The 27,307-nt window shown below is 36.3% G+C and overlaps 1 protein-coding gene and 1 pseudogene across 2 annotated transcripts; both read left to right on the forward strand.

The window, feature by feature from the left end:
• The first annotated feature begins 1,080 nt into the window (after positions 1–1,080).
• On the forward strand, positions 1,081–17,038 carry RWDD1 (RWD domain containing 1). 2 transcript variants are annotated; one of them, XM_039870895.1, is made up of 7 exons: positions 1,081–1,582; positions 7,445–7,510; positions 9,699–9,829; positions 13,458–13,601; positions 15,283–15,415; positions 15,903–15,965; positions 16,745–17,038. In XM_039870895.1, exons 1-7 carry the CDS (start codon positions 1,510–1,512, stop codon positions 16,864–16,866), a joined length of 732 nt encoding a protein of 243 aa, XP_039726829.1. In that variant the 5' UTR covers positions 1,081–1,509; the 3' UTR covers positions 16,867–17,038. The 2 variants fall into 2 exon arrangements, with proteins under 2 accessions (XP_039726829.1, XP_039726830.1); XM_039870896.1 differs by lacking the exon at positions 1,081–1,582 and adding an exon at positions 4,001–4,115.
• Positions 17,039–17,881: 843 nt separating this feature from the next.
• On the forward strand, positions 17,882–18,000 carry LOC120609576 (uncharacterized; annotated as a pseudogene).
• Positions 18,001–27,307: the final 9,307 nt, after the last annotated feature.

Genomic DNA, 27,307 nt, shown 5'->3' on the forward strand with positions numbered 1-27,307 from the left:
CTAACTAAATGAAACATTAGCCTCATGAACTGTTTCAGAATTAAGATTAACCTTTAAGTAGGGCATTCTCAATTCTGCATCTCTGGGACTGGTGAGATTGCCTAGAAAACTCATAGAAACAGAAAGGTAAAAATAAACAATGAAACAAATTTTAAAGACTGATAATATTAGGAAATAGCTACTGTGAGTTAGCATTACCTGCAGAAGAAACTTGGATGAATACAATTAAGATGAATCTCTTAGGAACTTTTTCTTTTTTTTTTAGCAATAAGGATGAATAGAGAATAGCAACAGGAAACAGAAGTGCTTCAGAGGATATTATATATATTTTAAAAATCACTAATAGCACTGATAGTATATTTTAGATTTGCAATCTGCTTTTGTGTACATTATTTCAGCCTATTGGAATGATCTTGTAAGCTTATACAGTTTGTAAATGGCTAAGGAAGGGCTTCTAACTTCTGGTTCCAGATCCTATGATGGTTGTTCTCGCTACACCATTTGCCTACATGCAGATCTTCAAACACATTTGTCCTATCACATTTTTAATTAACTTTGAAGTCTGATTGGTTAACTTTGAAGTCTGATTCCACATATCTGCCTACAGTATACATAGGATCTTGAATTGTAGATTTTCCACCCTTCATCAATTCACAGAAATACGCAATCACAGACGTCTTTAAATTTATCCAGCCGCGTTCATTTTACAAATTCAAAAGTGAAGCCTAGAAATCTGAATCTGGAACCCAGATCTCCGGACTTCTAGTCGATTTCTCCCCGGATCCACTTGGCCTGGCTGTTCAGCAGTTAAGCCGACCCTTCCGGGCCGCGGGACGCACTAGCAGAGCTAGCAGAGCTCCTGCTCTTCTGCTCACTGGACCCTACACCGTTCTCCGCTTCTCGCCCGACTGCCGTGGGCCACGGGCCCCGGAGGCTGGTGAAGCATAGAAGCACCGGGACCCCACTAGCAGCCGACCCTGGGAGACACATGTGTCGGGCCCACCAGGACGTAGAGTTGCAAACCGGAAACGACGAAAGTCGCCGCGCCTCCCCCCTTCCCTGTCGCCGGTGCCTCCACCCGCAGCCCTGTACCGCCCCGGCGCGCGAGGCCGTCCTCCAGCCCAGACACATCGAGCGAGGATGCCCAGCTGAGGGGCTTCCCCGGCTCCGGCCCTGCAAAACCCAGGAACCGACCCTAGGTGTCCGTGACGAATGCCAGACCGGGCGCCTTCACCCTCCCCGCCAATCCGAGGCGGGCGTGGGACCGGCGGCCTCTCAGAGCCCCGCTGTCCAGGCCGAACGAGTCGAACGCGGAACTAGGGAGCAGGCGGAGCCGGCGCGAGGCCGTTGCTCAGCAGGCCCGGCCTGGCTTTGGGCCCCGGGCCTCCCAGCCGGGGACTCTGCGCTTGCGCTCGCCGGCCGCTGCGTTCTGTCCCGGCGCGGCCGCGGTCCCCGTGCAGCACGCCGCCTGGGTACCTGGGCGATCCATGGGCAGCGGCGAGGGCCACGATGACAGATTACTGCGAGGAGCAACGCAACGAGCTGGAGGCTCTGGAGGCCATCTACCCCGACTCCTTCACCGGTAGGACTTGGACGGCCGCGGACCCGCAGCCGCCTGGGGTGGAGTGGGATGGGCCGGAGCTGCCGCGGCCCTCGGCAGGCCAGGATGGAGAAGGGGACAGCGAGGCCGCGTGGCCACATCAGCCGCCACTGTCTCCTCAAGTTTTCCCGAAACATTCATGCACTTAACTTCACCGCTGTTTTCCTTTCTCCGCTAGTTCCCTGAAATCTAGAAGTCCGGGCAAGGCTAGCGAGGTCCCTGGAGAGTGTCAGGCCTGAAATTGAATCAGGGGCACTTTGGTTTCTGTGTAATTTAACAGCAACCTGAGATTTGGTGAAATAACACGAAAACAGATATTGCAAGTGGAAATAATCTTTCCAGACCAAAGAGGTATCAGTTTTCACATTTTCACCTTTATTCAGGTACAATCTCTTTTTCTTATGAAGCTGTTTTAAAGCTTATGGGATTCAGAGTGCAGGTTACCCAGAATCAGACTGAGTAGCATTGTCTCTGAAGTTTGTCCTTTTCTTGCTTTCTTTTTCTTTTCTTTCTTTTTCTTTTTTATTCTGGCATTCTGCAGAATGCCCAATGAATGATGTGGCCCAAAGTTCAGTTCCACTGAGGATTCACAGGTTGTTAGACTGGAAAGGATGTTAGACATCCTCTTGCTCCTACTCTTGCTACAAGCAAGGCAGTAGAAGCTCAGGAAAGGTAAGTGGCTTGCTTTGGGTCGGCCAGCAAGTTAGCGCCAGGACTGGTGCTAAGCGTTAGTTAAATCTGGAACTCCTTTCCTGTTCCTTCACCTCCAGACATGTGCGACTTGATATCTAGTTTTAGCTGGGATGAGGGGGAGCAGAAGATTCCTTGGTAGGTTGGGCTAATGAAAAATATTGAGGAATTCCTTAGATCTATCTTAAAGGAAGAGAATTCTGTATTAAGCGATGCTTCATTCAGATGATTCTGAAAATGCAGCAAGATAACCATATCAATATTGCTTCTTCCACATTACACTCAGTTTTTGAGAAGTGATCAAATAAAGCCAATAAGAAGTGATCAAATAAAGCTAGATTTGTGGGATTTATGTTCCCCATCCCTTTCTTTGAGTGTTGTCTATCATTGATTGTCAGAATTAAGAGTGTAAGTTATGTTATTTTAACTTATAAGCTCCAAACCCTCTCCCTTTCATTGTTTAGCGTAGTTTTCTTAGCTCCTCTTTTTGACTACTGCTTGCAATGGTAGCAAATTTTGTTCTGCTTTGCCAACAGGCAGATGTCTCTCAGCTACCCTGTATAGCTCCAGTCCTGTTCATGTTCTCTCTCACCAGCAGTACAGCAGTGCTGTGAGGATTTTAAGGGGATGAGTGAAGAGGGGTTTGAGAGTGTCATGAACTGGGTGAGTGTGTATGGAGTCTGGCTCCCTTCTCTATCCTTGCTTATATGTCAATGTCTAAATAGAATAGAGGGTCAGTTGTTGGATATATTTTTAATCGAGACATATGGTCATTTTTAGTATATTGGAAATATAACAGGCATGTAGTAGGCAGAGTTAAGAAAGAATAAGATGTGCTGTTCTTTTCACTTCTTTGGACATAAAATATTCCTCATTACATACTATTCATATAAGCCTTTGTAAAAGTGATGCATTTTTAACCCTGAAACAATCTTGTGGTTCTTTTCAAGTTGTACTAGGTTCTCATATAGCTCAGTATGTGATATAGTTCAGATGCAGAAGTGCTTGAGGATTTCGAGTCAAGGTAGTAAAAGAATTTATGAATCTTCGATGTAGGCAAGTATTCGGCAGTATCAGCTGAACCCATCTGTTTCTAATTCCTGTCAACATTCCTACAAGCCTTGCAATAAATAAATTAAATTGAGATGTCTTGATTATAGTTCTTTAAGAACTTTGCCTTACTCTTACCATGTTCTTTATGAAACATCTCAAGGAAAAGGCAGTGGACTTTGGAACAAATGTTTTTGTGTTTGATCTTTCGAAATCTCGAGGATTTGCAAGGTTTACTGTTTTAAAGCCTTCTTTTGTGTTAATGATTTCATACTTTCATAATTTCATACCAGTTTTAAGAAGGAGAGCTTGCTTGTTTTAGTTTGCTGAGGAACATGAGTTGGTCATTTTCTATGTATTGAATTACATTTAATATTGGATTTGGTAAATGCTCAGTGCTGTTAATGAAGGAAGTAGAAATACTTTTTTAAAAAGTTAGTGGCTGAATGCTTACCAGAGAAGCCTTTGTTCAACACATCATGACCCCTTTGTGGATGCTGAAGAGGCACAATCCAACCAGACCGTAGTCCTAGCCACATAGACCTAGCCTAACCTCAGAATTGATTGCTTGACTATTTGAAAAGAATTGTTGGTCCAGTGCTGCATTTTTTGTGAATTTAACAAATCATAATACAGTTTCTTCATTTTGTCTGTTCTATAGCTTGATTGCACATTGATCCAATCCTTCTAACAACTAGTCTTCCAAAATATAAACAGATTCTCCTGATAACACATTCATCTTCAGTAGTGCCTCACTTGACGAGATCTTGCTAAGGTAGTAGAATTTGGTTATTTCCATTTATGTATCAAAATCTCTTGCTTCAGGCTGACCAAAAGTCAAGTTCCCTTAACTCTGTTTGGTCTTAAAAAGAGGGGTACGTAATCCTATATTACCTCCAAGTAGCAGCCATGAGCATTTAACATAATTGTGGCTTAGAGATGGGGCAGAAGTCATATGGTAAAAACAGTTTTTCTAAGACAGACACTTCCTAAGAACCAAAGGGACTTATTTTAATATGAGCTGTCTGGTTCTTAGTGAAAACCTTAATGTCATTTATGTGTCCCCTTAGTGTACCTTTCAGCCTCTATCCCCATTATCTCTGTTCTTGACAAAATCTTAATTCTGTCCAGTTTAACCTCATCTTCCCCTGTATCACCTACCACTTCTGCCCCTCCACTGATTCCTTCCACTATGCACAACAACCTTACTCTTATTCTTAAAAGTATTTGATACACTTAAATCTAGTATCTTTAGTGAAGGCTAATCTTTCCTCTGTTTACCCCAACTCAATAGTAATGCACCGGAATGGGATTATTTCTTCATCATAACTCAGGAATCATTCATCTTTGCAAATCTAATTAAGTAACTTTCTCATCTCTATTTTAGTCACCTCCAAGCTTTGTAATATTATCCCTTTCCATGGTGTGTGCGTGTCTGTGTCTGTGTGTGTGTGTGTGTGTGTGTGTAAATTGAGTTTAGCTGTGACATAAAATCTCAAATGACTGGTTTTAAAAAGGTGAAAGTTTATTGCTCTTGCATATAAAAGGTAGTTGTATAGCTCTAGTCTAAGAATTCCTCAAAGACTCAGGCTTCTTAGTTTTCTGTCACCCCTAAGATGGCAGCATTCCTTTTCCAGGCAGTAGGATAGCTAAAGGAATGATGGGGGGGGGGGAGTAAAAGACAGCATTTCTTAAGGAAATTTCCTGGAAACTGTCAGAGGACTTATTTGCTTCCATCTCATCAACTGGATCTTAGTCTTTTGGTGAGACCTAACCGGTAGGAAGGCTGGGAAATGTAGTCTTTATTCTGGATAGTCAGTATGCTCAATTAAAAATGGTGTAACTGGAAGAAGGGGAGAGTGGATGTTGGGGGATATTAGTTAGCAGTGTTCTCCAATATCCCTTTTTTGTTGTTCCTGGTTCACAATGGCTGCCTGGTGTAGTGAATATTATTAGCTCTATGTCCTTAGACAAATCAATAATCTCCAATCCTCAATTTTCATATCTCTTTAATGAAGAATTATGTAAATATAAATACTTTATAACTGTTAAATATAAGATACTCTTTACTAGATATTTACCATAGTTATTGCTGATTCTTCTAATGTGGCTTCATAATTTCTTGTCTTTATCAACAAACGGTTTTGATTTCCATTTTCTTCAACTATATGGGGGTATAGCCGCACCTTGGAAATGCCATCTTCAAAATTTTGACCTCTGAAATTCCTCTTTCTGTTCAGTAACTCTTTAGCCCTACAGTTCTTTCATTCCCATGCTTTTATTGAACATGCCTGGATTTATAGTTTGTCACTTCTTTCTTGTTCATCTTGCCTCCTTATTCTATCAGGCTCCCAAAGTTAGGCAGTTCAGTGATGTTCTTGCTAGCACCCCCTTGTCCTCATTTACCATATGCAATTTTTAGAAGCTCAGTGTGTTGCGAAAAGATATCAGATAAGTGATTGACAGCACAGCAGCTTTTTTTCTTTCTTAGTGGTACATAGAGTTAATCTCATACTTCATGGCCTCTTAAGTTTGGTGAAATGTGGTAGCAGTATAAAATCATGATCTTCGTGTGAAAATTAACAGATTTCTTTGTAAATGCAGGGCACAGCACAGGCACAAAGTAATGCTCAATAAATGTTAGCTCTTGTTATTGCCTATAGGTGATCTCTAGAAAGTAAGTTGGAATGTCATTCAGTTAAATCTTTATTTCTGTAGTTGCAGTGTTTACATTTCGTTACGTGTTAATGCTAAAGTTGGTTATGAAAAGAACTAGGAATGAAATACATAATTTTACACACTTTTGTTTTAAAAAAAGGTAGGGCTGATCATATTGTAAAAGCTTTATTATAATTTCCTTTCATGGACTTTTTCAGCTGGGCTGGCCTGCCTGAGGCATATGAAAATGTAAATCCAATGAGTCTTTATCTTCCCAACAAATACCACCTTTCTAGTAATTATAGAGGTTCATCTTTGCTTCATGCACTTTTAAACTTCAATTAAAATGAAGACATATGTCTTGAAAATTTGAATATTCATGAATACTTATGAAGGCCTCAGAAGTTCTGGAGGAGGAAAAGCTGAGTAGTTTTCATAGTGACTTCTCCATGAATCCCTTCACTCTTTCATTTCTACCAACCTTGACAGAGGCCAGTGCTTTCCACACCTGGAGTGAGGCACAGGTATTTCTCACGGATTCAGGACTTATCATGGGTGGCCTGAATTTTCCTTGTTTATTCTTATAATGGTTCTGAATGCAAGTTTTCCTTGTTTTGGGTTTTCTTCTTTCATTTTATTAGTTTAGCTTTTTCATTGAGCCAAAATGTATTGAGTTTCTACATACTGCCAGGTACTGATCTAGGAGCTCTCATAGAGTCTCTGTAGTATTCTTGTGGAATGGATAATAAACAGATATATAGTATCAAAAGAGAGATGTAAAATGGTATATAAAGCTTATTTGTGTAAATGTTGATTTATGTGTCATGTCATGTTTAACAAATTGTAAGCAATATGATATTTGGATTTATGGCTAATTTTGTAATTCCATGAAAGATTGTAGAGGCTCAATAATTTGTGAAAGAATAAAGTTTGGTTCTAGAGATGATGTGGGAGAAAGAGATAGCTAGAAGACAGAAACTCTAACAAATTAATATTTACTGTTTGTCATGGAGATTCTGAATTATATTTCAGAAATTTTAAGAATAAAAATTAGTGATGATACTGAATATTTATCAGTGGGTAGTTTTTAATGAGAAACGTCAAATTTTTTTTTGTCATTCCCTTTTAGAATACTTTAGAATGTAACCTTCCATATATAGGTGGAAATTTTGAATTAAAAGATAAATTACTTAATTAATTTGATAAAACTCCAGGAGGGTATCTACTATAGGTATTTCCAGAATAAAGACAACCTGATATTCAAATAGAAAATTGATGGATATCTTTTATCATTTGAATGTTATATTTAGTTTGTATTTGTGGAAATGGAAATTCAGGCTATGAATCAGTTTCTCAGACTGGGCAGTGATATTTTGCTAATAAGGAAAAGCAGTCTGTGTTAGGAAGCATCTTAATAACTTAGCGTTTGTGTATATTTTCTTGCAGTATTATCAGAAAATCCAACTAGCTTCACCATTACTGTGACATCTGAGGCTGGAGAAAATGATGAAAGTAAGTCTAAGCAAAACTACTTGGGGTTTTTTTAAGCCTCCCTCAGGAATTTTACTCATTATGCAGGCATGGCAGGTGTAGAGATGCTAAGGTGCTGTTAAGAATCTAGTAGAGCGTTTTGTTTTTCTTGTCTGTACTGTATAAACATGACTTCTATAGAAAGAGAGAGAGAGTCAGTGAGATACATTCTGACACAAAAAGCTTAATATTTAAAAGTAAAACAGAAACATTAACAATTCAACACATGGAGAAAGGGTAAAAGATTTTTGGCCAAAACACGACTTTGCATGCACACATATTTCAGTGGTTGTCTGGTATTCCATTGATCAATTGTTATTTTTCCATGACTGTTTTTAGTCTTTGGACTTTTAGATTGTTTACTGGATTTCTGCTGTTATAAATTAGGCTGGATAAACACCTGTCTGTATGTTTTACTCGTTCTCTGTTCAGGATGGATTTTTTACTATTATTTAAATATATATGTATAAAACCAGGTAAAACTGCTATTATATAACCATAAAACTAAGAGAAATATACAAATTGAAATAAAGCATATATAAAACTAGTAAGTTAATTTAAACTTGGCCTATGTTGGGCAGGGCCGGGGGGTGTCTGAAGTTCATTTCTACCTTTAGTCCAGTTCAGTTAATATTATAATTTGATAAAAACATTATGTAAGTTGATGTTAACCTCAAGGATTTTTTTACCCATTAAGCTAGTCAACTAAAATTCTGCCATGTAATACCAATTTCAGGGGTATCACTTGATAACTCTAAGTCTGTTTTGTACAACTGAAAATGAGGCGTCAGAGAGATAATACTGAAATCTGAATTAAAAGGATGTTGGATACAGTTATTTACATATAGTACATTTATATGTAGATGTTTATATATGTTTATATATAAAATTTCAAATACAACATGAGCAATTTTTTATATTTTGTTTAAAATGTAAAGATATGCATAGAAAGATATTTTAAAACATCCTTTTAAAAATACTTTAAAGATAATTTAAATATGCCAAAATGGTAACAGTGAACTCTTCCTGATGATGGGATTATTATTGATTTATTTTTACCTTAGTGTATTCCTAACTTTTTATAATGAATGTTTGTTACATCATATAGTAGAATCAATAAATTTTTTCAAAAACTTTTTAGCAATAAAATTAGAAACATATTAGTAAAAAAAAGAAAGAAAAATACCAAAAGACACTGTATTTCTTATTGACCCTAACACTCAATTTTTCTTAGATCCATTAACTCGTAAAATACTTTGTTGACATAATACACAAAAATTGAAAGAAAATGTCAAACCAGCACATTTTAAGGTGTTTTTTTTCCTACTGTAGAGAGAAATCTAAATTTGATTTAAATTCATCAAAATCAGGAGGTTTTAATAATTAAAACATGAGTTACTGAAGGCGAAATCTAGACAAAGGATCATGGTGGCTAATGGCTAATAAGTTTTAAACAGAAAATGATTATTATTACATCGACTTAGTTGCAGATTGCTTGGTGGAATTGAGAATTCACTAGACTGGGCTGCAGAGAGATAGCTTGTAATGATGTGCCTATAAGAATCACACTCCTATACAAGTGTAAGATCTGTGAATTGGCACAGGTCAAAGAGTGAGTGAGAATGTATAGATGAGTCAGGATAAAAGTTTCTCAGACAGCCTCTTAGACTGTTCAGTTCAAAACCACGTCATCTAGCAACCCCTCAGCAACCCCCTGCTGGCATTGTGCAGATAGAAATATAGACTCCAGGACCATAGCCAGAACTTCTGCAGTGGGAACCGGCTCATGTAGAGGCCTGAAAATAAGCCCAATAGTACTTTTTCTGTGTTATATTCAGTGCCTTTTGTCCATCTTAAGGAGTGTTTTAAAAAGAGTGACTTTGTCCATCCTTTTTCTCAGACATGCAGTGTGATAGAGTACTAACAAGCAGTAATGTATTCATGTGTTAGAGTGTTTTTTTGGTATTCCTGTGATTTATTTTCACTTATATTTGTGGTATGTGTTGTTTGTATTTGTGATTATCTGTCTGGTCTCACTTCGTTTTTCTTTGCAGGAAACTGTGTTCTGCTTTTCTTGACACATTGTAAATTAATCACTGATTTAACCAAGATGTTGACTTCTCTGTGTATTTTAAGGTATTCATATCAAATTCTTATCTTTTGTCGTTAGCCGTCCAGACTACCCTCAAGTTTACTTACAGTGAAAAATACCCAGATGAAGCCCCGCTTTATGAAATATTCTCCCAGGAAAATCTAGAAGATAATGATGTCTCAGGCATTTTAAAATTATTGGCATTACAGGTAAGGAAATAACAAGTTTTGTTAGAGCATTATTCTATTAGCCTTAAGTATTATATATTAACTTCTAGGGTCAGAAAATGCTATTAAATATGTATAATTAGGACACTGAACAAGCAGAATTCATTTATTTATTTATATATATATATATATATATATATATATATATATATATATGCATATGTATGTGTGTCTATGTGTGTGGGTGTGTGTGTGTGTGTGTGTGTGTGTGTGCATGTGTGTATGAACGAATGAATGTATAAATGATCTGTTGGGGAAAAGATCTAAAATCAGACCAGCAAGAAACCAAGCAGCATTCGGAGAGTTGGAGAACTCAGGTTTATGACGCCGGTGGACCCAGATGAGCTAGTGTTCTCAAGATCTGGGGCGGGAGCTCAGTTGCAACATCCCTTATATAGACCTTTTTGGCATGGCCTGATTGGATAATTTGAATTCAGGCCGCTACAAAGTGAAGGTAGTTGCTGTGGTTGCTGTGGTTGCAGGTAGTAACATTGCATTATAAGGGTAGGAATTGCTCTGGGCTACTGGCAGTTACAAAGTGCTACAAAGTGTGGGAGTTGCTAGGGGGTACAAACAGTTAAATTTGTTGCTTAGAACAAGCAAAGAGAAGGTGAGTCTTTAGTTTCAAGTATAGCACATGCAGCAAGCATATTTACAGAAGCAGAACAGAGAGCTGATTAGCCTTTTGAATGAAAATTCCACTTCATATCCATTATAAACACAGCTTCAATTTTGTTGTCAAAATATCCAATCCCATGTGCAGTTAAAAATTCCAGCTTTCAAAAAAGTTAAAACTTCCAATTCCTCTGACCTGTTGTAGGTTAGTTGCCTACAATCTGGGAAGAGGGCCGGTGATTGATTTATTTTTTCCCTTCTCCCGAAGCTTACAAACAGCAACAATCGTTTATGACTCCTCCAAGAAAGGAGGTTATGTGAAAATAAAAATTAGTATTGGAAAATTCTTATTTGGCTAGTTCTATTGTGGAATGGGCTACCCACACTCTGGGCTTGGCAGGTATTTAAACTATCTGTTGCTTGGGTAGAAGTTTTTCGTGGGTTCTTCAGAGTAGGGAGTAGGTAGCGCAAGTGAAATCTTTACTCTCTATCATAAAATCAGAAGTCCTAGTGTTGTTTGTTCTAAGAAGAATTGACAGGAAGCATGTTTCCACCTTAAACACGACTTGTGTATTTCAAGGACTATTGGTCTTTTGAAGGCTGATATTTTTTAAATATCTGGAGCTATTAGAGAATGAAGAATGAAAGAAGATATAGCAAACATGAATTTATGCTAATCCTGGGCATCCGTCCACTTTAGTAAATATATATCTGAATCATTTTTGATAACTATATAGAATTTCACTCTATGTATGTATAATTACACATCCTTTTTGAAACAAAATTATTTCTCAGTTTTGCCGGATTTAATATGTGATTTTTTTTGAACGTTTTTATATATCACTATTTGCAAATCCGTAGAGCAGAATCTCCATTGAATGCCCAGTACCTGGTACATAGTAGACACTCAAATATATATTTTTTAATTTAAAGAATGAATTACTGATGAGCATACTAGTCCTGTGTTACCTAGAGCTAGTGTTGCTGGATTAAAGGTTATTCATACTTAATTTCATACACACTTTCAAAACAATTGTACCACTAAAGCCACTGGGAGTGTCAGCCCACATTTAGAAAGAAAAAAAATGATGACAAGATGAAAATAGTATATTCATAATTTAAAATTCTTTAGTTGGTGATGTGGAAATCTTTTCATATGACTTCTAGTTGTCTATTTTCCATATGAATGATTCTTTTTGTTTGTTTTTGCTTTTCTATTGGAATACTTAACTTTTTAAAAAGAGATTCTACTGGGATTTGTTTTTGAAATGTATCAAGCATTAAGATAACTGACCAAGAGAGACACAATACCCTTTCTCATAGATTTTTATACTCTGATGAGTAATATGGGCTAGCAAACTGGATATCATTATCTCGTGTGAAAAATGCAGTGGCGGGTGCAGTATAGAATTATATGAGTGGACATAGATTTGAGGCACTGGAGAAGCTTCCAAGAGGAAGCTGAGACTTGAAGAAAGAGTTTGCCAAGCAGTAAGTGAGTAGAAAGTTTCAGAGTAGAGGAACAAGCTTGTTTAAGGGGCATGGAAATGACAGAGAAGAGAAATTATTATTTCTTTTCCAGAATACTAAATTACTTGAGCTTCAAATTTGAGGTTGGTGGTTATATGTGATGGAATTGAAGAGGTTAATTCCCAAAGGGTCTTCTAACCTGTTTAGACAGTATGGTCTCACTCCTGATTAGTTTGGTAATCTATTGAGGAGTTTTTAAGCAAGAGTCTGACTAAATCAGTTTTGTGTGTGCATTGACTGATCAGAGAAGTTTATGTCACGGGTGACAAGACCAGAGGTTTTAAGAAGACCAGTTAGGAATTTCTTGTAATATTCCAAGCTGAAGATGATGATGTCCTGATGATAGTGTTGATACAGTACAGTAGGTAAATTTAAATATCTAAGAATAGATAAGAGCCAGTGATAGAGCTTAGGATGGAATGGGAATGTTCCATTTGGGTGGATGGTGGTATGATTCTGAGGTGGAGAAGTTAGAAATAGACTTTGTGGAAAAAATGGATGGTTTCTGTGTTGAGATGCTTGTGGGACATCAAGTCACTGGGCACTGGGGCCGTTTTTGTATGGGTTTGGCACTCAGGAGAGAGGTTTGCTTAGAGAGTCAGATTTAGGATGGTTAGCATGGAAACACCACAGAGAAGCTCCGTTGAAGAGGATTATAGGAGCTGGCTTGAAACCTAATATTCATGGAGAACCAGGAGATAAAATGTCAGTCAAATGCTGCTGAGCCAGCCCTGTCAAAGGAAGACTTGGAAATCTCTTCTGCTTCTAGGACAGAGATTCTGGCTTGTATATTTTGGATTTTTTTTTCTTTCTGTCTGCTTCCTTGGAACGCTTATCTTATTTCTATGGATAAATAAGATAATCTTGTTTTATTTTATTCTGCCTTCAAATAACCAATTTCCAAGTAGCTTTTAAATTATATCCGTTTCGTGAGTCAGAGGTGGTTTCATATTTTGTTTTAAACTATGAAAAATCAAAAGAAAAAAAGATAGATAAAGGTAAATCACAAAAGTAACTACATTCTTTATTTTTATACTATGTTAGAAAATTCCTTTAGCTTCAAAGTTCAGTTCATTGTCACAGCTCTTAAAATACCCAAAGGAACTAAAATAATGAAAACATGCTGGAGAACTGATGTTGCTAACTACTGTAGGAAAGTTTTTCTGAATTCTACCTACATTTATAATTATTAAACAGAAGTTACTAAAATATATGTTTTAGGTTGGATATAGCAAATCACATGACTTTTCAGACTTAAGATATTGTTATTTATATAATGCTCAATTCTTAAATGATCATTTATCCAAGTGTCTAAACTTACAGTGTAGCTGAATTAGTAATCATATTGTAAATGTATGGAGTTTAGTGATTATGCTGAAACACTTTTTTATTGGTTAGTTGTTTAATTTTTCTTGAGAAGTGTGCTTTTCACTACAACCTCTTTTTTTTTTTTTTGGTTACATAGGCAGAAGAAAACCTTGGTATGGTGATGATCTTTACTTTAGTAACAGCTGTGCAAGAAAAATTAAATGAAATAGTAGATCAAATAAAAACTAGAAGAGAAGAAGAAAAGAAAAAAAAAGAAAAAGAAGCAGAAGAAGCTGAAAAGGTATATTAAAAGCCATATTTTCTTTTGTTATTTTCCAAATTTAGGTTTTTTTGGTTATTTGGTTCTTTGTTTTTTGTTTTTTTTATTTTTGAAAATTTCAGTAACTTTTTTGGAAATCACAAAAATAAACCAAAGTAAATTTTTGTAAGCTTTACTGAGTAAAATTTTAGAAGTATTTCATTTAGTTTGTGGCATAACACAAGTAATGATTAATAATCAGTTAATATAAGTTAATAAAGTTCATGCAGCTAAGATTAAGAAATATAAATTACTTCGCTTATGGTATAGAGTTTGGAATTATAAAGTCCTCACCAAGGTGATTTAGATATAGTTATGCATGGCTTAACAATGATATATGTTTTGAGAAATGCATCATCAGGTTATTTCTTCATTATGTGACCATCGTAGAGTGCACTTGCACAAACCTAGATGTTATAACCTGCTATATAGCTAGTCTATATGATACAGCCTTATTGCTTCACCTTGTTACTGTACCAAATACTGTAGACAGTTATAACATAATTTATGTATGTAATAAATAAGTATTTCTATATCAAAACATAGGAAATGTATAATAAAATTATGGTATAAAAGATAAATTGTAAACATATATAGAGCACTTAACGTGAATGGAACATGCAGGACGGGAAGTTGCTCTATGTGAGTCAGTGAGTGAATAGCAAGTGAAGATGAAGGCCTATGACATTACTGAACACTACTGCAGACTTTATAAACACTACATTTAGGTTACACTAAATTTGTAAAACAACACAAGATTAAATCAAGCATAAGAGAAATGATGCAGTAAACTTGAGATGTATGAGGCTGCTGTCAACTGTTTTATAGCAAATATAAGTAGAATGAATATGCTCTAAAATAATGATTAAAAGGATAGTATGATAAATACATAAATCAGTAACAGTTGTTTACTATCATGATCAGGTATGTACCGTACATAATTGTATGTGCTAGCAGCATGGTAGGTTTGTTTTCATCAGCATCACCACAAACACATGAGTAATGCATTGCCCTACGATATTAGGACTACTCTGATGTCACTAGGCAAGAGGAATTTTTTTGCTCCATTATAATCTTATGGAACCAATGTCCTGTAGGTCATAGGTCTCTAACCCCCGGGCCACAGACCTATATCTGTCCCTTGCGTGTTAGGAACCGAGCCACACAGCAGGTGAGAGGTGGGTGAGAGAGCAAACAGCTCTCTAGTGCCAAAAAGATTGGGGACGGCTGCTGTAGTTGGTCCATCCATGATCTAAATGTTAGGCAGCACACAACTGTATTTCCTCAAGTAAAGAAATCGTCCAATTCTGAACTGAAGTGGAAAGATAAGCTGTGTGCTAGGGTTGTAAATTGATGTGTATTCAAAACATGAATAATGACAGAAACAACTTTCTTTTTAGTAGTGAATATCAATGGGGATACATTGCATATTGTCTTTGATTTCTGTAATAAAAATTAAAAATGGACTTTTCCAGAGTAGATGGCCAAAACCAATGAGAGTAGCCAGTGTAGGCAGAAATCAGATTAAATATTTCAAAACTTGAAAAATTTTTTTCTGTGCTTTTCCTCTAAGTGGCCAGATTCATTTGTCTAGATTATTAGGTCTTATTTTTTTTTTGACTTATCTCATTTATCTGGTGACATGTCTTTTTTATTTTCTAAGCAATTATTTCATGGTACACCTGTTACAATTGAGAATTTCTTAAGTTGGAAGGCCAAGTTTGATGCAGAACTCTTGGAAATTAAAAAGAAACGAATGAAAGAAGAAGAGCAAGCAGGAAAAAATAAATTAAGTGGTATGACTCCTCCCTATTTTCATTTCCCCAAACCCCTCTGCACCGCATTACTTCTTTATATAGCAAGAGAATCATTTGGACAGATTTCTATAAGAAAATAATATACTTAGGCATCTAGGACAAAAAGAGGAAGTATTCTCTCTACATAATGATGTATCTTCATGCATAATTATAATTCATATTTATGGATTATCTTTGATCTAAATATTGCAGTGGATAGATCTTGAGATCCAGCTACCATGACTTTCAGGATCATAAACCTTAGAAGTAGAGTCACACTCATTTGTTTTTCTAGGACTCTAAGGCAGACTAGGTTATCACTTTTTCCATTGTAATGCACACTCTTAGCTGGGTTTATAAACTTATTGAAATTTATAGAAAAACAGGTTTTCAGACTTGTTTTCTTGTGTTCTTATACTTTTTAAAGAGTTGTAGAGAAGAGAGAGGAAACTATGCTATTCAAATTAAACATATTTATTTCTTTTAGGGAAACAGCTATTTGAAACAGATCATAATCTTGACACTTCCGATATCCAGTTCTTGGAGGATGGTAAGATAATATTAGAATTCTACATGTACATATTGTACTGCTTTTCATATTAAACCATGAAAATCAGAAAGATAACTTAATCTTTCCTCCCAAGAGTGTAAAGAAATACATTTTGAAGAATAAATTCTAACGTTTGATCAATTTACACATTCAACTATAGTAACGTATTCTTTAAAGTTTTCTGATAACTTAAACAAAGTCAAAGATAGCAATAGATAAACAATTATGGTCACATTAGCCTCTCACAACGAGTAAACCAGGCCACTGTGACTTAGGTAACCTGTCTTCCTCAAATTTTTAGCATCATCAATCTATGGAAACTGTATTCTTTGGTCTGTCATGGAGCTCTATAAAAACCTCAAATTTGGAACTCCCCTTGCTTTGTAACCAAAAATCTTATATTTCATACCACTCCTATCTTTGGAGCATCTAGTCCTTTATGCTTTCCTTCTTCTCTTTATCCTAACTCTTACCAGTTTCAGTCTTTATCCATTATCCATCCATTCATAAATACTGCCGTACCCCTGTTATAAGCCAAGCACTGTCCTGGCTGCTGAGGATATACAGCAGAGAACAGCATAGAAAAATTCCCTGTTCTCATGGAATTTATGGCCTGTGTCTGTTTCTTAAACTGTGCTCCATACTGTCACACCTCCACTGGCGCCCTGGATAGAGTTCTGCACTTCATTAGTCTTCCGTCATGTCCATGTTGCCAATTGGGGATCCTCTAGCATCTGCCCTTTCAACCTTGTTCTTGAACTATCTTTTGTCTTTTGCAGCTGGAAACAATGTGGAGGTAGATGAGTCTTTGTTCCAGGAAATGGATGACTTGGAACTGGAGGATGATGAGGATGATCCAGACTACAATCCGGCTGATCCAGAGAGTGACTTGACCGACTAATGGATTATCCCTGTCTGCAGAGAGGCTTGACTGCCACAGCATCTGTGGCTATGCTGAGAGGGTGTTGATTTTCCTTTCTTTTTTTCTAAGAAAAAAATTTTCAGGAGAATATTCTTCTGATAGCTTTCATCATTGAACTTAATAAACTGACCTTAAAATTTCAAATGTAAAATGTTCAATTCCTCTTATTGGTGGGAAGAAGGTCACATATTTAAATCATCTGGTATTGGAAAGAGATCTACCTCTCACTCCAGACTTGAAGATAGGCTGCTACAGTGCTCAGGTGTGGTTTTATATACGAGGAATTGGAATAACTCAGAATTTCTATACTGGCAACAATGGTAGCTTTTGGATTCTAAGTGTTATCATTCATATAAAATATTAGACTGAGGTGATTAGAACATTAAACCTGCATTCTAGCCTTCAGGCATGATAAATTTAAATCTTAACAAAATCAGAATCCCATATTTTAGTCAGGAATGAAGTAGACTTTAGTCCTATTATAGTATTCTAATCAGAACCATCTGTGGAGTCATTAAAAGGTATGTACTTCTAGGCCTTTCTCAGTTTACGTTAATAAATACTGAGCCTCAATCTGAATTTTCATGCCAGTGACTCAGGTGATTGTGATACAAATTCCTGATTAAGAACCACTGTCCTATAGTTAGGAAGTTTGTATCTCATGATGTTCCTCTGTGTTTCTAATTAACTAGTCCAAAGGGATCCAAATTCTTGGATCGTACACTGTCTATAAGAGAACCACACGTCCACGTTCATGCACACATGAAACCTTCTTTATAATAATTTGGAATGAATGACTTGGGGATTCCAGGTAGGAGAGTCAGGATTAGTCATTGCAGTTTTGGAGGATTGAATCTTAACTACAATGAGAAATGACTTGTGCTATTACAAATAGCTGCCTCCATTCAAAAGTACATATACCACATACCCACAAACAGCAATATCAATCCCACGTTTATTTTTGGAGTCAGACCTTGTGATTAAAATCAAATAAGTCTACAGCCATGCTACCCTGAACAAGCCCGATGCTGTCTGATCTCAGAAGCTAAGCAGGGTTGGGCCTGGTTAGTACTTGAATGGGAGACCACCTAGGAAGACCAGGTGCTGTAGGCATAAATATTAAGTGATTGTAAGCAGACAAGTTCCTTGCAATCTGTGAGGTCAACCAAGGGTTGCCTCGCCAAATAAGTAAATAATAAAACCAAATAAGACAAAACTATTATTGAAGAATTTAATACTTTTTACCAGCCTTGACACTAGACCAATAAAAAGGAATGGCAATCATGTTAGCATTTTTATGCAGAGAGAAGTCCAAAAGTTTGTGTTATGTGATATTTTGCATTTCCTAAGGAGAGATCCTTTTTGAAGCTGATCAGCAGATGTATTTAAGGTTCAGTTAAGGTTAAGAAAAGCAATGAAGTCAATGAAGACTTCACTTGGAAGTGTCAAGAATGATTCCACCTCCCCCTCACCTGTGTTTTTTAAAGTCAAATTTTATACATTTTCTGCAGGTATTGAAGTAGATTTCCACCTTTGTCAGTTCAGAATGTCATTTTCAGAATTAGGCAGAACCTAATGATATGGAAATGAAGACAAGCTGGTTCTTATGGTACTCCCAAGTATTTTCATCCAGAGTAAATATTAACTTCACTGTTGGCTTTGTATTCCGTGAATTAACCAAAAACTTTCTCAAACTGGAGCACACATCTTCCCAGGATGTGTAACCATGACTTGTGGTATTTAAAGCAATAATTGGCCCATTTGGATGATCAATTTTGCTCTTGGATTTGGGAAATTTTTTTTCTACTTCTGCTAAATTGTGTAAATATTAGGTTAAAAACAAACAGAAGTGTGTGTAGTCATTACTGTAGCTCTGTAACAGTGTCTGGCACAGAATAGGCACCTAATATTGAATGAATGAATTATGTAGTAGAATGAAAATTCTCATGCATTTTAGAGATGAGAGTTCAAAGAAATGTTTGTCATCTGCAGCTTTGAATAATACTTCCAAATGCTGCGTAACTTCACATTCTTCTGCTAGCAGAGATTCCTTAAAGTGGAGAAATACTGATGAAAGCAACATTTCTAAAAGGTTACATGAACATTTCCTAGTTGAGGTAAAACTATAAGAAGTGATCAGTAACATCTCATCAATGAAAAAGATGAGATCATTGATTGTCCTGTCACAAACTCCAAAGATACATGTGCCAAGAAGCAAAGAGATGCATTCTTGGATCCAGAAGAAAGTGATTGTGGGTTTTCAATAGTCATGTGCCAGCCCATGTGAGGTGTTATGAAGGTATAAACAAAAAGTAGGTGAACTACAAGTAGCTCACAGTGTCTTTCAGAGAACACAGATCAGGCAGCAAAGGTAGTCCTTATGTGAATATTTTTCAAAATGAGTCACACATTTCAAGAACTGCAGGAGATAATTTTAGACTCGAGTTCTAAAGTGATAGAAAAGTTCAGAAAAGACACATGAAATGCAAATTTATATTAAAATGTAAATATGAATGACAGCTTGTTTGCTGCCTTAGGACCCGTGTCTCAGTGACAGGACAAAACGCTGTCAAAGAGGTATATTTTGAAGTTTACAGGCTTCTGTTTCATGTCACCTTGTGTTGGGCAAACTTCAGAGGACTTGGAAAGAAAGTGGGTAACTTGGGTTTGGAATGCATTAAATCCCTTCCATTAACAAAAGATGGAGAAATGCTGGAGAAAGTTCAAGAATATTGTAAAGTGTTATCAAATCAAAATTTTAAATAATTGCTATGCAAGGTCATATTGGCACCTGAGGCAAAAGGAAAATAAATATTTAAAATTTGAATATTTCATTTATCATGGATTTTACATGAATTGTTTTTAAATATTGCGTTAAAATATTATTTATCTTCAATACTGTGTTTTTGGTGCCTCCTTACATTTGCACCCAAGGTAAGTGCCGCACTCACCTCAGTCTAGTTTCTAGTAGTTCAAAAGGCTTTCAGGGTTCCCTGGCCTCCATTCCCAAGATCCTTAGGTAGAAGGGCCTGGAGGTGGGACTACGTGGAGCTTGCCGGTAAGAGGGTCTTTGCATAAATAAAGGTGCTCAGTGGACAAAACCAAGCTATATTATTGCCAGCCCCAAGCAGATAGTGAAGCTCAAGCAATTATAGACTTGAAAATGATTGGAGTGTGGGCTACTGCTACATACCCAAGATGTTAAAAATGTAGGTTATTGGCTTTGACCATACCAGTCCAAACATATCTAAATGGGATATAATCATTACATTAAATTATACCCCAAATTTGGTAGTATCTTTAATAGATTGATTCTTGTCAAACTCAGACTGTTGTGAAACTATAGATTAGAACATTTTCCACCTATAAAGTATTTTTTTAACTATATTAATTTGGTTATGTCTTTGACATTTAAGTTTTGTTTTTTAAAGTATCAGACACATCCATCTCTATAAAAGACCATTAAGGAATTAGGATCTGTTACTAAAAATGTAAAAGGTAATGATGCTAAGGCTCTTGAAAATGACATTGAAAGAGAGTGTTAGGCACATTCTCACAGGTAGGCATTTAATGTCTTGTCCCTTTCCTTGCTATTATCAGCTAATTGTACAGGATCCTGTTTGAGACAGGAAATGTCTTGGTGCACATGTATATTTACAGAGGGAGGTGGGGTTTCTCTCTGACATTGGTTCTCGACGATGATCCAGCACATGCTGAGCCTGCTCCAGAACTTGAGTGCAAGGGGGATAGTGAAGATTTAATATTTCATACTTAATATTTTAGTTTCCTACTGAAATTTAATATCTTGCTTAATATGAAAATATAGAAAGATGGTTCTGGTCACAAAAGGGTGAGAATTAGAATAAATAGGCTCTTCTACTAACTGTAAGAGATTGAAAAACATTCACTTAATTTCTGATCCTCAATTTTCTGATCTGTAATAGGATTATAATAATTCCTTAATATGAAAAATTTACTTAAAAAGGAAAATTAATAAACATGTTCAAAATTGGTCAGCTACCAACAAAGTTCTTCACAGAGCTTTGTCTACAAATCTCTTGTACCTTCCTCATTCTACCTTATTTCACCTGCCCTACATAATCAAATTATAGTGAAGGAGTATACTGCTATGAACTAATGCTTGTGTCCCCCTGAAATTCATATGTTTGGATCTTAACCCCTAGGTCATGATACTGGGAGGCAGGGCTTTTGGAAGGTGATGAATGAGATTAGCACCCATATCAAACAGGTACTTGAAAGCTCACTTGCCCCTTCTGCATGTGAGCTTACAGGGAGAAGACAGCCAAGGAAGCAGGTCCTCACCAGACATGAACCTGTTGGTGTTAGCATCTTGAATTTCCCAGCCTTCAGAACTGTGAGAAATAAATGTTGGTTGTTTATAAGCCACCCAGTCCATAGTATTTTGCTATAGCGGCCTGAATAGACTAAGACAGACTCCATCTTCCTTCTGCTATTATTTCATTAAAAAAAAAAAAACTAATTCAGGAAAAATCAAAAGATTTTTTACAGTGCAGGTAGCACCTCCTTCAGTTATAGTTACACAAATGTTACCCCACCCGGTATTTGCATCTGTAGCAGCAAAACTGTTTCACATTAGAACAATTCTGAAGGCCATCTCAGCTTCTTAGCTCCCTATTTGATCATTTGTGGTTTTAGTTGTAACTGCATTGCAGTCCAACTTTTCCTTCTGCCCAGTCATGCTTCCTTCACACTCACACAGGGATTGTTTCTTAGAGCATGTCCCATACCTGCGTACAAATCTCAGTCTGTTTCTTGGGAGAACCTAACCTAAAATATCTCACAAAATGATTAAAATTAAAGCAGCATGGTGACCCAATGGCAGAACAGCAATGGTGCAGAACTGGCCAAGGACAGAGTTTGGTGGGATGGGTCTTGACTAGTGCCCTTGGCTATCCATAGACTTTAAGTGGTGCTAGGGAAGTGGTTCTGAGTGGCAGTTAGAAATGTGTGGGAGTATTTTTGTTGTCACAATATATTGGGGTGGGTAGAAGCCAGAGATAGCAGGCATTTTATGATGTGAGGAAAGCCCCACAACATGAAAAAATGTGCTGAATCCTGCATAAATTTCTAATGTTCCTGTGGACATTCATGGCTGTGAAAAACCGATATAACTACTTTAGTAAACAAAGAGTATTGAGGAAAAAAAAAGAAGAGGCTGGTGTATGATAAAGTCTGACTTTTTCTAGAATATAAAGAAATCTACCAAGCTCTCATAACAGATGAAGTGCCAAGAGAATCTACTGAGAAGAAGAGACCTGGGGTAGGGATAAGGAGGCTCCTGAGTAGGAGGAGCTTGAGACCTTAGGCAAAGCAAGACGCATGGTCACCAGCAGTAGTGGCCAATTTCAAGCAACAGACATCTGTCTGGATGCTCAGGTAGAGTAAGAGACATCTTAGTGGAGGTTTGCGAAGCTCAAGAAGAGAGAACACAGGCCAGACTGGAAGAACCTCCCTCCACCAATATGTGGACACTAAGCTTCTGACCTGTTGTATGCCCTTTTGAAAAGGAGGAATAAGAGAGATCTGTTGAGGGGTAGAAACAGCCCTGACAAGAAGTATAAATTGTCATGAAATTCACTCGTCACTGTTTAACATTGAAAGAGATCTGTCATCTTTAGGTTAAACACAATTTTGTTTTGATAAGAGAAGGATATGAGAATAAGATGATATGGTTATAGAAAATAGGAAATAACTTTTTTTCATATACCACTGAGTCATTGAGTATAACCCTTTTACTGGGTTGTGGGAAAATTAAATGAAACAATATAATTAAAGCCTTGGCTTGAATTTCAATCAGCTTCTAGGGAACAAATCCTTTAGTGAATGGATAAGCGTAGAGAATGCTCTATGAAAGATACCTGTGAATACGGAAATAATGTAGGTTCTGAAATTATACTTAAAGAATATTAAGAGATAGCTATGTCAAAAAGATAGCAGTGTTGTGTTGAAGCAAGTGAGATGAGTTTCTTTTCTTTTTATTCCATATTTTCTTTTTTCTTCATTGTTCCATATTTTCTAAGATGAAAAAATAAGCAAAAATAAGCAATTCCTGAGCTTGTGTTTGTTGTAAATGGGAGAAATTTATGTGAATTTCTTTCCAAATTACCATATGATACAAATACATTATTACCATTTCATAATAATTTTTTGTTCATATAGAGTGAGTTCCTTTTGCTAAGCACAAGGTGTATTCCTCAGACTGCTTTTTCTAGAGAACATGTAAATAATATTTAATTTCAATACTTTTTTTCATCAGTAAATTGTCTTGAAAATGCTGTGTTAAGGAGTGCCATCTAGTGGTTAAAGAATCTATTGTATTTTTAGCACCAGTACTGTTCTTCAACTGAGCCTGGATCCAGGGACAATGCAGGCAAAAAGCAAAAAACAAAACAAAACAAAACAAAAACGGGGAAACTTTCCCCCCTTCCTAGCCACTTCTTCAAATTTTGTTTCCCCTCTACAAAATGTCTGCTTTTGTTTACTCTTGGTATCCTTTGCTAGTTGTGGGGTTTAGGATTTTTTTGTTGTTGTTTGTTGTTGTTTTTTGGTGCTTATCCAGACTTTATATATGTTTCAAAGATGGGCTGAAGGGAGTTTACACCTGGAACCAGAACTGCAGTGACAGAGCTTGACTGGAGGATCTTGTGGAGCTTTGGGAGAACCACAACTGTCTTTAAGCTCCTTTAGATTGGATTGATTTCTGTCAAAATCCTGACCTCTCAGGTGGGATTCTCTCTCTTTCAGTATGAGGAATATTTTGGTACAAAAAAAGAAGCATCTTAAAACTTGCTTTAGTTCTCTGTCTAACCTTTCCTTCATCCCTGCTTTTTCCAGGTAACAGTTTTACTGTTACCTCATCTCAGTCCTCATCTCAGTCCCTATGAAGACAAAATTTTTCAGTAGAAACACCATGGGCCAGGAGGAAATGGAATGACATATTCAAAGTATTGAAAGATAAAAATTGCCATCCAAGAATACTCTCTCCAGCAAAGTTATCCCTCAGGTCTGAAGGAGAAATAAAGGCTTTCCCAGACAAACAAAAGCTGAGAGAGTTCGCCGTCAGTAGACCTGCCTTGCAAGAAAGGCTGAAAGGAGTTCTTCATGCTGAAATGGAGAGATACTAATTGGTGACACACAAAAAATAAAAGTACACAGAACTCTGATAAAGATGATAAACATACATTCAGAATGTTTATCATCTGAATAAATAGAGTGCTAAACAATTATAGTATAAAGGCTAAAGGGAGTATTAAACTATAACTACTACAATTGGCTAACAAATTCACAGTATAATGAGAGGTAATTTGTGACAACAAAAATATAAAAGAGAAGTAAAAAATAGTAAAAGGGTAGAATCATTATAGTGAATGAAGGTAAGTTGCTATCAGCAGAAAAAGGACTATTTTATTTCTGCGAGCCTCATGGTAACTACAAAGCAAAAAATCTAGAGCAGTGACATGGAACATTAAAAAAGGGAGGCAGGGAGCCTGAGCAAATCACCATGGGAAACCATTAATTTTCAAAGGTAGACAGAAACAGCAGGAAAAAGAAACAGTGGAAATACAAAATGACCAGAAGGTAAAAGGTAAGATGGTGGTAATAAGCTTTTATAGCAATAATCACTCTAACTGTATTGGATTGAACTCTCCATTTGAAATTCATAGAGTGGATGAATGAGATTAAAAAAACAAAAAAACAAAAAAACAAAAACCAAAAAACTTGACCATATGCTGCCTGCTGGAGACTGATTTCCATGCTAAAGACACACATAAGCTCAAAGTGAAGGGATAAATGATGATATTCCTAGCAAGCAGAAAACGAAAGAAAGCAGGCATAAACTGCTTTTTTGATATCAGACTTCAAGCCAAAAATGGTAACAAGAGACAAAGAAGGCCATTATATCAAGAAAAAATCCTCAGCATATGAGGAAGATATAACAGTTGTAACTATATACACTCCCAACACCTGAGCATTAAGAAATGTTAAGCAAATACTAACAGGTCTTAAGGAAGAAATAACTATATAATAATAGCAGGACACTTCCATACTTAACTATCAACAATGGATAGGTCATCCAGACAGAAAATCAACAAGGAAACATTGAAATTAAACCATACTTGAGAACAAATAAATTTAACAGAACATTCTACTTAATAGCAGATGAACATTCTTCCCAAGGGCACACAAAACATTCTCCAGAATAGAGCATATGATAGGACACAAAAAAATCTTAGTGTATTTAAGAATGAAATCATACCAACTTTCTGATCACAATGATGTGAAACTAGAAATCAACAACAAGAGGAAAGTGAGATCTACAAATATGTAGAAAATAAACAACACATTTCCAAATATCCAATGGAACAAAAGGAAAGCAAAAGGCACATATAAAAAATATTATCTCAATACAAATGAAAATGGAAATATAACATATCATATTTTATGTGATGTACAGAAAGCAGTTCTAAAGGAAATTTTATAACAATAAACATATATATTAAGAATTAGAAAGATCTCAAGTAAAAAAATTACACAGCAAGGCACAAAAAACTAGAAAAAAAAGAACTTAAGCCAAACATTAATTAAGAAAGAAAATAATAAAGATCAGAGTGGAAATAAATGAAATAGAGACCAGAAAAATAGTAGAACAGAACAACAAAACCAAGAATTGGTCCTTCAAAAAGATAAACGAAATTACAAAACTTTAGCTAGACTGAGAAAAAGAGAGAGGACTCAAACAAACAAAATAGAAATGAAAGAGGAGACATTATAAATGCTACTACAGAAATATATAAGATCATGAGAGACTACTAAGAACAATCATATGCCAACAAATTAGATAACCTAGGAGAAGTCAGCACACCTAGAAACAACCTATCCAGACTGAATCAGGAAGAAATAGAAAATCTAAACAGACCAACAATGAATAAAGAGATTGAATCAGTAATCCAAAACCTACCAACACAGAAAATCCCAGGACCAGATGGTGTCACTGATGAATTCTACCAAAAGTTTAAAAAAGAATTAACAACAATTCTCATCAAACTCATCCAAAAAAATCAAGGAAGAGGGAACACTTCTAAACTCATTCTGCAATGCCAGCATTGCCCATATTTGCAAACCAAATTTAAGAACACATTAAAAGGATTATATTCCGTGACCAAGTGGGATTTGTCCCTGGGATGCAATGATGGTTCAACGTACACAAATAATTAAGTGTAATATATCCCCTCCATAAAATTAAAGATAAAAATCACATGTTACCATCTCATACATACACATACATACATACATATGTAATAGAATATCATTCAGTCACATAAAAGAAGAAAATCTTGCCATTTTCAACAACATGGATGAAACTGAAGGACATTATGCTAAGTGAAGTAAGCCAGACAGAGAAAGACAAACACTGTATGGTATTAAATATATGTGAAAATTTTTTTAAAAAATCAGAATCATAGAAACAGAATAGCATGGTCATTTCCAGGGACTAAGGGGTGGGGAAAATGGGCAAATGTTGGTCAAAGGGTATGATCTTTCAATTATAAGATCAGTAAGCTCTGAGGATCTAGTATGCAGCATGATGACTATAGTTGATAATACTGTACTGTATACTTGCAATTTGCTAAGAGCGTAGATCTTTCTCACCGTAAGACAGGAAAGTATAATGCATATGCAGGAAAAAAGAGCAGTTAATTAAAACTGTCTCTGAATGGACCCAGCAGCTATTAAAGGTATATCCTATTTCATGAGTCATTAGAAAATCTCAGCAGCAAGTTTGATCTGGCAGAGGAAAAAATCTATAAACGTGAAAATAGTTCAATAGAGATGACCCCATCTGAAAAACAGAAATACAAAAGAACAATAATAATAATAAAAACTGAACAGATCCTCAAAGACCTGTGGAAAAAGGAGAAACAACAACCACCACGAGGAGATCAGAATCTAGACAAGCTGTAATACTCACTTTTCAACAAAATGTACCATATGCCGAGAAGCAGCATCTGTTCAGAGGCAGTTTTTTATTAACTACTCTTTTTTTTTCTGAATATGTGTCACATTTTCCTGTTGCTTTTTCTTTTTTTCTTTTTGCTCTATTTTGTTTTGTGTTGTTTATTTTGGTAAGTTACTAGAACTAATTCAGTAGAAGAGTCTGTTTTCCCAGCAGCACACAGTGTTTGATGTCTCCATTCAGATTTTTTTTAAAAATTTTGTTTTATATTTAAAATATTATTCAGCATAGGCCAGCATAGCTCAGTGGTCAGTCAATAATAGGTCAGAGCTTGCACACATTAAGCTGGTAATTTTTTTACCCTTTCACTGTTTTAAGATTGTCATAAAGTTAAAAAATTCAGCAACCGTAAGTTTTGGTTTA

The sequence above is a fragment of the Pteropus medius genome, unplaced genomic scaffold (assembly GCF_902729225.1).
Source record: "Pteropus medius unplaced genomic scaffold, Ma_sr-lr_union100, whole genome shotgun sequence".
In the NCBI taxonomy this organism is placed as follows: Eukaryota; Metazoa; Chordata; class Mammalia; order Chiroptera; family Pteropodidae; genus Pteropus; species Pteropus medius.